Source organism: Mastomys coucha, chromosome X, assembly GCF_008632895.1.
Source record: "Mastomys coucha isolate ucsf_1 chromosome X, UCSF_Mcou_1, whole genome shotgun sequence".
Classification (NCBI taxonomy): domain Eukaryota; kingdom Metazoa; phylum Chordata; class Mammalia; order Rodentia; family Muridae; genus Mastomys; species Mastomys coucha.
The window spans coordinates 77836694-77850580 of NC_045030.1; the positions used below are offsets into that span (position 1 = coordinate 77836694).

General features: G+C 40.8%; 1 protein-coding gene across 1 annotated transcript in view; it reads right to left on the minus strand.

Moving 5' to 3' along the window:
• The window catches only part of LOC116078659 (plastin-3), a 79223-nt gene that overhangs the window by 2501 nt on the left and 62835 nt on the right, over positions 1-13887 (minus strand). The window contains exons 4-10 of the mRNA XM_031354340.1: positions 7927-8056; positions 7317-7449; positions 5722-5803; positions 4599-4764; positions 3474-3616; positions 2358-2453; positions 579-774 (exon numbers count right to left, since the gene is read on the minus strand). Of these exons, the coding sequence (XP_031210200.1) occupies positions 579-774; positions 2358-2453; positions 3474-3616; positions 4599-4764; positions 5722-5803; positions 7317-7449; positions 7927-8056 (946 nt within the window). The remainder of the gene's footprint in view (positions 1-578; positions 775-2357; positions 2454-3473; positions 3617-4598; positions 4765-5721; positions 5804-7316; positions 7450-7926; positions 8057-13887) is intronic.

Sequence of the window (13887 nt, forward strand, 5' to 3'; positions counted from 1 at the left end):
AATCCCAGCACTTGGAGACAAGAGGAGTAGAAACTTAGGGTCATTCTTTACTATGTAGTAAGTTTGAGTACAACTGGAAACACATTAAATGCTTGTCCCAAATAGATGACTAGGTTAAAAAAAAAACTCAAAGAAACGGAACAAGAGATTCTTTTCTCAAAATAAATCACGTGGTTTAAAACACAAAACAAAACAAACAAAAAAGGGAAGAAATGGCACTAAACATTGAAGCAAAACATTTGTTTACTAAGTGTTCTCATGATAGATGAGTCTGTTTTTTTTTCTTTTTTTCCTTTTTTCTTTTTTTTTTTTTAAATTTTCTTTTGTAGTGGTGGCTGTTCTAGGCAAGAGCTCTGGCACTGAGCCACATTCCCCAACTAGATTATTTAATTTGCATATATTGCTTCTATCACCACCTCCATCCATCCATTTCCAGTTCTCACTCAGCAGCTACTTTTAACATATTCTCTCAAAAGCCAAATGGATAAAGCAACTCAGTGGGTAGGAACGAAATCATTGTGGCCTCCGGGGTTGTATGTCACAGACTGCACATTAGAATTAGAGGACCTTTGAGTTACCTTCTAGCAGAGTCCAGTCAATATCCTGGTTCTCAGGTTTAGTTAGTGCTGGATATTTATTAAAGAGGTTAGCAACAAAGGCCAAATTCAGTTTGGGGTTTCCACTGACAACATCAGCCGGGGTAACGAACTGTCTGCAACCTAATTTATCTGCTTGTTGAAGCATACTTTCGGCTCTCTTTAAATCATCTGTTTCCTGTTGAAGTAAAAGAAGACATATTTTAAAGGCCACATATATATTTTTATATGTATATATACATATATACACACATATATGTGTGTGTGTGTGTATCCAATCCATAGGTTGGGTAAAGGATAGTACTTTCAGCAAACACATGGTACTTACAAAATTGGTTTCAAATGCAAAAACATGAGGAATATGTAGTACCTGTAAATTCCACAAGGTGGGGCGAGAGTACATCTAAGAACTGAATAAAGCATTCCATTGAGTTTACCTCTCATGGCAAAATGCAGAAGGAATAAAAGCTGGTACCAACTTTTCATCCACATTTCCTTCGAAGATTTAACTTTAAATATGGTTAGTTTCTTTCAGAAAAGTAATTTATTTTCAAACAATGGTGTTTTTTTTGTTTTTTATTTTTTATTTTTTAATTATTATCTCTTTCACCTCCACATGCCTGAGCAGAAGAGGGCATTTGGATCTCCTGGATCTAGAGTTACAGGTTGTGAGTCAGGGAACAGCAATTTGGTCTCTGCTAGAGAATCAAGCACTTTCAACAGCGGTGCCATCTCTCCAGACCCTGAACTTTTTACTTAAAGAACATATCTGAAAAAACTTGCAAGCATAAGCTTGGAGTTAAAAAGGATGTTTGGGCTGGGTGGTTATGTCACATGCCTTTAATCCCAGCACATAGAAGTCAGAGGCGGATGAGGCAGGCAGGTCTCTATGAGTTTAATGTCAACTTGGTCTACAGATTGAGTTTCAGGACAGTCAGGGCTATGCAGAGAACCCTTGCCTCGACAAACGAAAAGGGGAGGGGTGTTTGGACCAGTCTAATACAGCTATATGAAGAGGTTTTTGGAGCAGACTGAGATAGATAGGTAATATTTTGTAGGAATTTAAATACTAAGCAGACAGATCAAATTCTAAAGCCAGTAGAGGAATCCTGGATGGATTTTGGTGGACAACTATCCAAAGGGATAGAGTATAATAGCATCAAACATGGAGGATTTGCTGGTGGGATGGTTCATCTTGACTGTCAATTCAGCTTGATTTCAAATGAACTGATAGACCTCGGAGTATGACTAATTATATTTCGAGAGAGGACAAGCTATCCCAGGTAGTTCTCTTAATCCATGGACTGGCCCTTTACTCCTACCATGGGGAATAAGCCAGGGGAAATGCTTATTTCCCCATAGTCTCTTTGAATGCTTATGTCATTCATAAAATCCAGTACCATCAAAATTATGGAACTCACATGTTCTCTAAATAAATCAGGATACTTTCCTGTGAGTGACATGTATGACATCCTCTAAGAAACATCTTAAAAGTGTCAACAGCGCTACATGAAGTTACACAGAAATTTTGATAGAATTTATGCAAAATTATTTGGGAATGGCAGCACGATATCTTTAGACCCAATACAGAGAAAGCAACGGCAGGTGGATGTCTATGAGTCTTACACAAGCCTGCTCTACATAGCAGGTTAGAGCGTTATGTAGCAAGAGCTTGTCTCAACAATCCAAAGGTGGGGGGGGGGGTGGTGAAGAAACACGCAATGGTAAAAGACTAGAATTTGAAAAGGTATGTATACTTACATTGAAACCTGACATGTTAATATCTATCCGTGGTTCCCCTTCCTCCTGTCCTTTTGGTGCAATTTGATTGAGCAGATGGAAATAGGCTTTAGAATCCTAGAAAAGAATTGAACATAGCAGTGTGATCACATTTACCAAGAGTAGCTGCATCTTGTTGTCCCTTGGTGATGAGGACATTTGGATGAGTTTTTGTGATAACATAAAGCATTCTTCTCTATCTTCTTATTTGAGAGATCTTTCTTTTTTTTTCTTTGAAGTTGACTGTTACGACTTTACAATTTATTGATGCCATCAACCCAATAAAGCTATTAAGTATTTCTGTACCTTCACTGAATTACTGAAGTCAATAAGCTTGACAGAAAAACAAGCATGAAATAGGAGAGCAGAAATCCAGGAAGCATAGGGAAAGAGAAAATGAACACATTATGGCATTACAAAGCATGATGAGTAGCAACCTATGGAAAACAACATCTGCTATATTTATTATATGTTAAATCAAAAGTTGAAATACAGAAAAGCTTAAACAAGAAACACATATGGTTGGCAAGAGAGCATTTCACCTTTAAGATGAGAATACACTTAACAAAACAAGCTCATTTCTCCCCCTTCTCTCATAGTGATGGGGACTGAGGTTAAGGCTTCCCATGATCAACAGATGCAAGAACTCTTTGCTTTTCAAAAATATTCAAAGCAGGCTTCATAATCAAAGATTTCCACTGACTAGGCACTTGGCCATATGCCTGTATATAGTTTTTAGGCAGAGGCAGAAAGATTGCAGTTTTGAAGCCAGCTTGGCTGACACAGTGAGCTGTAGGCCATCCTGGGCTACAGAGTCAAATCACATGTGAAAAAATCAAAATGGCCTCAGTTAGTAAGTAGTGTGCTTGCCTCGCATGGAGGAATTCCTGGATTTAATCCTGAACACCTCGCAAAATGTGAGTATGGCGACTCACATCATCTTTCACTACATAGCAGATCTGAGCAAGACCTTGTCTCCAAACATGAGAGACAACAGGGCCTGGTGATACCCTATCCTCTTTGTCTCTGTTAAGATGGGATCCAATCTCTGAAGCCATCGTATCTCCCTGAATGCTCTCTGGCTTTTTGCACAGTTACCTTGATGTCAGCACTGAAGTTGTTGATCTTTTGCCAGCCTGAGTTTTCCAGATGGAAGTTGGCCCATCTCAGCAGAAGCTCTTCTGGAGACAGTTTCATGAGCTCCTCCAGAGTCTCACTATCTCGAAGCAAAGCGGCCAGTGCTTGTAGACAGAAATGCCTCAGTCAGTATGTCATACGACAGTGGTCATGCCAAGCACTCGAGTGCTCTCTCTCTCTCTCTCTGTTTTACTTTGAGACAAGTCCATGCTGCTCCAAGCTCATGATCTCCCTGCCTCAACCTCCCAAATGCTGGGATTACAAGCACGCAGCATCATACCTCATTTCAGTCTTTGGATACTTTGTTTGGTAACAGAGACCTAGTTTCCAGGTCATCAAACTCTGGGCTAAAGATACGGCTCAGTCAGTACAGGGCTTGCTGTGAAACCACAAGGATCCGGGTTCAATTGCTAGCACCCATGTCAAAAGCCAGGTGTGGTAGCACAAGTCTGTACTCTTTAGAGCTGCAGAAGTGGAAGCAGGGGTGGGGTGGGGTGGGGTGGAAGGTGTGCCAGTCTTTGGGGTTTGTTGGCCAGCACTCTCGCCAAATTGACAAGCTCCAGATTTAGTGACAGACTTTGACTCAGTAAGCCTGGGGCTGGAGTGAAGAGCTTGGTAAATCACTTGCTATATGAGTATGAAGACCAGTGTTTGGATCCCAGTACTTGTACAAACCTGGGTGCAGTGGTGTTCGCCTGTAATCCAAGTGTTGGGATACAGAAGGATCCCTGAGGCTCATTGTCCAGCTTGGATAGCTGGATTAATAAGCTGGAGGATGATGTACATACATACACACACACACACACACACACACACAGAGTTCTAAGGTAGAGAAAGACTGAGGAAGGCACCCAATATCAACCTCTCTGTGTTTTTGTGTCTTTATAGTAAAATCAAATGTGAACTGTCATGTTAGCTACAGATAAAGAACAGAGGTGTATGTATGGGTTGTTTTCCTGAATAGCTCTGGACTCATTCTAGTTACCATCTGCTCAACTGAGTGATGTGTAAGCCTGGCAATTTTCATGAAGAGAAAGTAGAAATCAACAAAACACATCTTTCAAAAGAACAACTGTGTTCCATTACCTTCATTCCTGCTTAATTCAATGTCAGCAAACAAGCCAATCTTAATAATCTGCCAGAGCAGTCCCAAAACCAGATGAGGTTTCCCGGCCCGCAGATCTTCTGCACCAATGTTCACAACATGACACCCAATGGCAGAAGCAGAGTTCAGTGCCAAGTTCAAGTTTTCCTGCAAGACAGCCAAATTATACACTTCTTGACCATTTTTTCCCACACCCAGTCCACTTCAGCCTTCACTGCAAATACCACTAAGTTGAGAAGTTAATACGACATATTAGTTTCATCCACCCACATTTACAGAAAACAAACTGCAGAGTTCAGCGTTAAGAAGCAAAGCAACAGCTATTCTAAGCCTCACTCATATTCTTTTTTGCAGAATCCTACAGGAAGTAAACCTTTTTAAAAAATATCTGGTTGTTTTTGAATTATGCTGACTCTAAATAAAAAATAGTCAAGGAGCCAGGCCGTGGTGGCGCACGCCTTTAATCTCAGCACTTGGGAGGCAGAGGCAGGTAGATTTCTGAGTTCGAGGCCAGCCTGGTCTACAGAGTGAGTTCCAGGACAGCCAGGGCTACACAGAGAAACCCTGTCTCGAAAAACCAAACAAAACCAAACCAAACAAATGTCAAGTAACCAAAGTTAATATATCCAAGTGAATGGTGATATTTTTCTAAAATTGCCTGAATTGGAGTCCAGCAGCAGATGGCACACTTCCAGGTTCTAGAAATGACCAATCTGTACAACCCAAGGCCACGCCGGCCTGATGGGACTTCCCTGTACTAATCTACTTACTCATTCAGGGGAGACCAATCATGCTCCTTCCTTTATCCACACCAGCTAAGCAAGAGCTTAAATCATGTTGTTCATTTTGGTGATATCTTAACTCAATAGGCAATGAAAGGCACTCAGGGTTGTGAGTTCAATATGGAGCAACACCACAGTGCCAGTGTGAATTTCCAGCCAGCCCAGCAAGCCTTTCAGAGTCCCAGCTCGTTGTATAAAAACATCAATGGTCATTCCACACTCAGAGCTGCTCTGAAGGTTAAAGGCCAGCCAGCAGAACACAGTCTCTGGCCTCTGTTTCAAATCATAGTTCATGGAAGAGAGAGTAGAGAACACCGCCCACCTGAATGATGAAGGGTGTAAGCTTCTTCTTATTGATTGCTCTCTCATCAATTGTATCAGGAACTGAAAGGTTGATCATTTTGCTGAAACAAACAAACAAACAAACAAATGTTGGTTTAGTTTTATTTTTTTATTGGGTATTTTTTTTGTTTACATTTCAAATGTTATCCACTTTCCTGGTTCCCCTCCACCCCTCCCCCAGAAACCCCCTATCTCATCCTCCCTCCCCAAAGTTCAGAGATGTAGCTCAGTTTGTAGTGTGCTTACCTAGCATGCATGAGGTCATGGGTTCAATCCCCAGCACCACTTAACTAGGACATAGAGAAATCTATATTCTCAGCACTAGAGCATGGTGGTAAAAGAATCAGGAGTTCGAGGCCATCCTGGACTATATACTAATTTGAGACTAGCTTGAGACATATAAGATCCTGTCTCTAACAACAACACTTGAATACATCTTCATGAATGTTAAAGCTTATTATAAACTATCTTTCATGCAAAATAAAAAAAATGCAGTCACTTTGGGGCTGAAGAGATGACCCAGGGGTTAAGATCAATTACTGCTCTCATAGAGGACCCAGGTTTGGTCCCTAGCAGCCACACTGAACACCTCACAAATGCCTGTTGTTAACTCCAGTTTCAGGGGATTGTATGCACTCTTTTGTGTTATACATAAACCCATGAATCTAAACACAAAATAAAAAATTACAAAATGCAACATGACATTTATCATGTTGACCATAAAACATATATATGTCCAAACTGCAGATTAGATAAAATGTAATGACATATTGGGGTGACGAGGTCTGAAAACTAATTTTTATTAATATTCCAAAACACATATGAATGTATACACACAAATACATGCATACATATACCTACACATACATACAACCTGAATCTAGGTTTTGTTTTGTGTATGTGTCTGCGTGTGTATGTGTGTGTGATGCTAAGATTTTGAGGGTTTTTTGGTTTTATTTTGTTTTGTTTGGAGACAGAGATTCTATGTGTAGCCCTGGTTGCCCTGAGACATAAAAGGCTCTGACTATCTGGACCCCATCTACACAGCTACTGAGTGGGAAGGCTTGCATAGGAACCCAGAACTTACAATGGAGCATATTTTAGAACAGTGTGGCAAAACCATCTCTGAGAACAGGAGCCGCAATGGATGTGTTGATAATCTTACATTACTTCTGACGCAGCTAAAGCAACAAAAGCAGTTTGCAGAAGGAGATCACTGAGAGTTAGAACTGAAGGCTAGCTTCCTTTTCTCCCGTTGGAAGCCGAGGTACTTCAGAATAAATAGCTACTGACACACTTACGTTTGAAAAAAAAATGTAATGTTCTGCTTTCTCAGTGATGAGGAGAAATTGGAAGCCAAAAGTTCTACCCTATAAAAGAGGTCCCCCACTCTGTGGTTGACTTTTAGTTTTACACATAGATTTAGATATTAAATGAAAAGAGACAAAACTTGGGCAATTCTGCCCCCCTCCCCTTGGCATCAAACAGCCAAATAACCAGACACATAACCAAATACATTATTCTGTGGAGAACTCTCTTTGGAAATCTCCATACAAAACCAAACTAGCCTCTTACCAGAGCACAATTCCATCACCAACTGCTTTGAACAGGTCATCAGTATTTGGATTCATGGGAATGACGTGTCTACAATCGGGATCGTTTTCCAAAGCTTTGTTGATCCAGTTAACGAAAGCATATTTTTCTTCCTCTAAAATTATATAAAGTAAGCAAGAGATCAGTTCATACTCTCTGGTAGTAATCATTTGGTGCCCCTAAACCCTACACTTGTTACATAGTGCTGCTATGAGATAATGCTTCACAAATATGTGCTCATTCTCTTGGAGTACCCAAAGATGTGGAAGCAACACAGTGGCCATTAGGGATTGATTAATAAGTTAGTAAGAAACAAAAGAACAGGTTAACCGATCTTTAGGGAAGTTACAAAATATATAAAAATTGAATTTATCTTACTGTACACCTCCACTGTAATAAACACTATAGTCCGACACTCTTGTATCTTACCAATGTCTGCCATAGCTTTCTGACAAATATGTGACCCAAGAACCAACTATGTCACCAAGACTACTTAGGATATTTAATTAGAGAAACTTGCTTTTTTAGGGCCTGAGAGCATGTACCTGCCCAGTGCACTGTACTCGCCTGGGCGCACCCATGTCACGATTACCTGAGTAGGAATGCTGGGTCCCTTCACTGGACAACTCCGAAGTTCCTCCCAGAGCACAGATCCCTTCCTTCCGGTTGATGGCTTTGCGGAAGGTTTTAGCGATATCACTGCTCTTCACCTCTTGGAAAATCTGTTCATGAAAACAAGCTTGTTGACTCAGTTTTCAAGTGGGCACAAGAACAAGCACACTGAACTCCGTTGTACCTGTTCATCCCCTACAGTGTTCTCCACAGGCCGTGAGTGTTAAGAGGGAAACTGGCTTGGGTTTTTGCAAGGCTGCAGGACTGTTACTAAAGATGAAGCGTCCATTTCACACACTGGCTAAACACATTCAGTGCTGCATGCATTGAATGCACGTTTACGTTAAAAAAAAAAAAAAAAGCATAGTTCAAAGGCACAGGTTAATTTCCCATGGGGAAGCATAGCTTTGCTCTATTCTTCGAAGAGGCGGATTGACTGCCCCTTCTTCAGCCACAATTCTGACCTATAGACAAAAATGTACGACTCAACTGAAAAAAAAAAAAAACAAAACATTTTGTGGTAGAATGTGGTAGCTCAGAGTTCATTCAATTAAAAGCAACAGAGTAATAAGGGACAAACATCGGCTGGTGGCACAGATGATTCTCAAGGCCAGTAAGCAGGAAGTAGGTAATATTGTTGCTGCGGCACAGTCCACTGCCCTAAAGCGGCGGACTCAACAAACTATTCTAAAAAATAAGAAAGAACGTAGACAACAAAGTCAGGACATGGTGGGCACATTGGTAATCACAGAACCCAGGAGACAGAGGCAAGTGGATCTGTACAAGTTTGGGCCCGGCTGGACGTACATAAGGGGTTCCTGGATGCTAGGGCTACACAGGAAATCTTTACCTCAAGAAAGGGGGAGGGGTATGGGGAGTAACGGCTGCCCTCTTCTGGTGTGTCTGAAGAGAGCAATGGTGTACTCATACACATAAAATAAATAAATCTTTTTTTTTTTTAAAAGTGAAATTGGAGCTGTGAAGACAGATCAGTGGCAGAGCAGCCTTGTCCACGCAAGTGCCAGGGTTTCACCTCAGTAATGTGAAGGAGATGGAGGAGGACACACAGTCATAAAAGGCTTTTCAGTCATTGTCCTATTTAAGCAGTTGAGTTCAGCTTTTCTTCCCATTGCAGAACCTGGATAACATGTTAATATTTTAAAATAATTTTTTTTTTGCTTTTTAGAAAAGATTTATTTTTTATTTTATGTGCATTGGTGTTTTGTCTGCGTGTCTATCTGTGAAGGTTCTAGATCTCCTAGAGCTGGAGCTGCAGATGGTTGGTTGTGAGCTGCCTGGTGGGTGCATGGGAATTGAACCCCGGTCCTCTGGAAGAAGAGATAGTGCTGTTAGCCACTAGGACATCTCTCCAGCACCACATGTAAGCTTTCTATCCTGGTTTAATAATGTGAATGAATGAGCATCCTTAAAAATCTGTCTCTATACTTCTGCTATTCTCAAACTTGTCTCCTTCCACAATTTCCCCCTGTTTACAAAGTGCATACTTCAATTTACCACTGTCAACTAGGAATAAGTCCGGCAACTTGCTAAACATTCTTTTTTTTTTTTCCTTAAAAAATCGAATGTACTATTGTTATCAGAAGGGGGTACACATGTGGAGGTCAGAGAGCAATTCTGAGGAGCTGGTTCTCTCCTTCCACCTGTTTTTTTTTAAAAATATTTATTTATTTATTCATTATACGTAAGTACACTGTAAGTGTCTTCAGATACCAGAAGAAGGTATCAGATCTCATTACGGATGGTTGTGAGCTACCATGTGGTTACTGGGATTTGAACTCATGACCTCCAGAAGAGCAGCCAGTGCTTTTAGCCACTGAGCCATCTCTCCAGCCCTCCTTCCACCTTTACATGCACTCTGGCGATCAAATTCAGGTCAGCAGGCTCGCTGAGCAAATGCTTTACCAGCTGAGCCATCCTTCAGGGTCATGAGATTTTGCTAAAATGCCTTTAGAACCTCCCTTAAAGTGGAACCATAAACAAAAGGATCGCTGAACAGAACATAACCATGTCATAGGCTTAAGTGTCGCTGACTCATGGACACTGTCACTCTCCTCCCTGGAGAGGTCACCTTTAGTTGAAGTTCACAGAGTACAGTAGTGAGTGCAGACTGGAGCAGTCTAGCCCATGCAATGACAGGCAAGCTTCAGGCAAAGCCCTTTTGTAATGAATCCACTAAGAGAACGGGGCTTTTCTGTTGTTGGTTTGTTAGCTGTAATTGCCTCTGCCTTCCCAAGTGCTGGGATTACATATGTGCCACCAAGCACAGCACAAAAGGGACTTTCTGTAATGGGTATTGTTATTGATTATCACAGCCATATTATCCTGTTACCATTCTCAAATCCCAACTTTGGCTCTATAAACATAATTTTGTTCAGGAAAATACTGTGCGTTTAGCTTTTAAAAATCATGTCCTCTCTAGTTTTTTTTTTCCCCAGGCTGTGTGTGTGTGTGTGTGTATGTGTGCGCACATGTGTGTGTGGTGGATTTTGAGAACAGGTTTTTCTGTATACCTCTCGCTATTCTGGAACTCATTCTGTAGGCCAGGCTAGCCTTGAACTCAGAGATCTCCTGTCTCTGCCTTGTGAGCCTAAATGCGTGTGCCACCATGCACTTCTGCTTCCTCTAGTTTTAATGCCGTGTTCTCAAAAGTAGAAATTTTATGCTATAGCCATCGTGAGCCCCTGTCTCAACAACAAAGCAAAAATAAGGCATGCTGGTTCACATTCATAATCCCTGCACTCAGGAGTTGAAAGCAGGGGAATTGCCAGGAGTTCAAAGTCTGCTTAGTTTACTGATCAAAACCCTTGCTCAAACAAAACAGAATGAAGGAAAAATAAAAAAAAGTATCAACTCAGTAAAAAGTTAGTCTTCCTAATTGTGAAGTTCATTCTATTTTGTAAAAAAACAAAACAAAAGAAAAAAGAAAAAAAACATGGACTTGGACAGGTGTGCATTTCCTCGTCCCAAGCATGCCAGTCACCACTGCCAGGCCCAAACCTGTTATAGCTGCTTCAGAGGAACACAGAAAGTACAGCATTTCTTGTTCTGTGTGTATCTGCTTTATGCACTGCAGTCTTCTAACAAATTAAGTTGTTTCAATGATCATGATTCTAGCTGAATGATAAATCCACTATATATTCATATACATGTACATATATGTATACATATATATACATGTATATATGAAGAGTAGAATAATGCAATAAGAATATCTTTGTGGTAAAATATCTAATCTCTTTCATACATATGGGAAACAGTGCTTGTGAGTGATGTGGAAAGTAATTAAAATTTGTTAAATGTGTGTTTTTGTGGTACTGATGCCTGAGTCTGTGTTTACCACTGAGCTATATTCCCAATTCTTCCTTCCAAATATTTCTAAACACATTTCAGCCAACGTCAAATTTTGTTCCATAACATTTTATTCTGTCTCTTAGTTTAAAACTTTTTTCTTTCCTTTTTATAAACAAGATTCTTCATTAATAATAGTGTTCTGCCTGCATGTATGCCTGTATGCCAGAAGAGGGCACCAGATCTCATTATAACTATTTCTTTTAAAAAAGAAAAAAAAAGTTAAGAGCACTAAAAATTCATACATCAGAGTCAACTAACCTGGACCCTTGGAGGCTCCCAGAGTCTGAATCACCAACCAAAGAGTGAGCATGGGCTAGACCTAGGCCTCCCAGCACACATGTAGCAGATGTGCCACTTGGTCTTTATGGAGTTCCCCCAACAACTGAAATAGGCTGTCTGTCCATGAGCTTGTTGCATGCCTGTCTGTCTTTGGATCCTGCACCCCTAAAAGGATACCTTTGTCTGGCCTCAGTGGGAGAGGATGCCCCCATCCTGTACATACTTGAGATGTGGGGGAAGGGGTGGAGGGTAGTTTAGGTGGGTGGGTGTTCGGAGAGAGTGTGGGTGTGGTATATGATACAGAGTGGGGCTTCACGGAAGTTGAAATGGGGAAGCACTTGCTTGGGGTACTGGAAGAAGAGGAAAGGTTGATATTGAGTTGTAAAGTGAATAAATAAATTTAATAATATTTAAAAAAAGGAAAATTCATACATCAGATGCTGCATTTTTCTTTCTACTCGGGGAAGACATTACTGGAGTGGATGACAAAACCGTTGGCATATAGGCTTTGGCTTAACAGGCATCCTGGAAATCAGAGCCAGCACAAGACTCTGCTAGGCTGCCCAATGAAGTTTTTCAAGGCTCACTTGTGATCCTAATGAGCTCTCTGAGTTATGCTGTCCTTGAGGACAAAGTTGTTTTATCATTTGGATACAATTTCCTTGTTTATTACACTCAGAAGGTAATAGCCACTCTTATCCTATGCATCTTTTTTAGTTTCTTTGGTGGCATCTGTGGCTCTTCCTTCCCTAAGCCTTACCAACTTTCTCTCAAAATCTTCAGTAAGTACTTAAGGTCTTTTGACCCCAAAGTGAGTCCTGCACGGGCCAAGCAGCCAACCCAGAGCAGTGCAGAGGCATATGATTTAAGAAGGAAAGATTGCAGAAAGAATTGACAGAAAATATTGACTGCTTCCTGTAGGGGGCTTGTTTCCAACATAGCAGGTCTGAATTTTTCCTTCTTATGGAAAATGTTGCCAGCCCAAAGTTGGAGAAGAGCCCGGGTGCATTTATTTTAAATAGGAGATAATCAGAGAGAGAGTGGGGGGGGGGAGCCCCACAGTTGCCCCAGGCTGAGATCGAGAAAATCCATTGAATCATTGAGGTTTGCCTAGCCTAGGTCACTTGGGGAGACCTTGGCTCAAAGGAATCAATCAATAAAAATAGCAATAATTATTTAAACCACTAAGAGCTATGTAGAGCATTTACTCTGTACCGAACATTGTTCTAAGTACTTTGCTATTTTGAAATGATTAATCCTGTGGGTTGATTTTCTTAGCAAAAGGTTAAAGACTTATTAGCACTATGTAAAAGCAAGTTTATCACTGTGAAAAAGAAGAAATTAATGTGATTATCTCTGTTTAAAAAATATATCACCTCATCAGCCTTTCATAATCAAAGAAAACAATTGTGTTAGTTTATAAGTATAAAACCAAGTGGTCTGTGTATATGGTTCAGTGGTAGAGCATTTAGCTAGCATGTGCAAGGTCTCCAGTGTTTAAGTCATAGCACAAGTAAAGTCAAAACAGGAAAAAAAAAGTCGACCTTTAAAAAGCCCAGTAGCCCAGCATGACAGCAGATGCCTTTAATCCCAGCACTTGGGAGGCAGAGGCAGGTCGATCTCTGTGAATGTGAGGCCAGCCTGGTCTACAGAGAGAGTTCCAGGACAGCCTGAGTTCTTACACAGAGGAAATCTGCTTCAAAAAACTAAAAATAAACAAGCAAGGCTAGTAACTTCAGTTTGTGATACTCAAAACAAAAACAATTAGTAGTTACAGTCCTGAAGTTTGTTTATAATATATGGAGCCTCTCTTGCCCTTCATCTATCCTTGAAAATGAATAGAAACTGATATTTTTTGTAGCTTAGTTTACACGGAATACTGCTTTAAACTCTAATTCACACAAAAACACCAAACCTAGCGTGGGAGAACACGTTTCTTTTTCTTTCCTTATGCTAACAACTAGCAAGAACTGCAGTCTCAGAGGATTGCCAAGTCAGTCATTAATGGGAGGAGAGGCCCTTGGTCCTGTGAAGGTTCTGTGCCCCAGTGTAGGGGAATGCCAGGGCCAATAAGTGGTAGAGGGTGGAGTGGCAAGCAGGAGGAGGGGGGAGGCAACAGGGGTTTGTTCTTGTTGGTTCTTGTTGATTGTGACTGTGCCCTGATATTTTTCCCCCTTGAAGGAAGAACGTATTTTAGTGGAGCCCACAGTTAAGAGACTTTGTTTAAACTTTTTATATGTAAAGACTGTGGGACTTTAGATCTTGGGGATGAATAAGAACATAAGGGTTG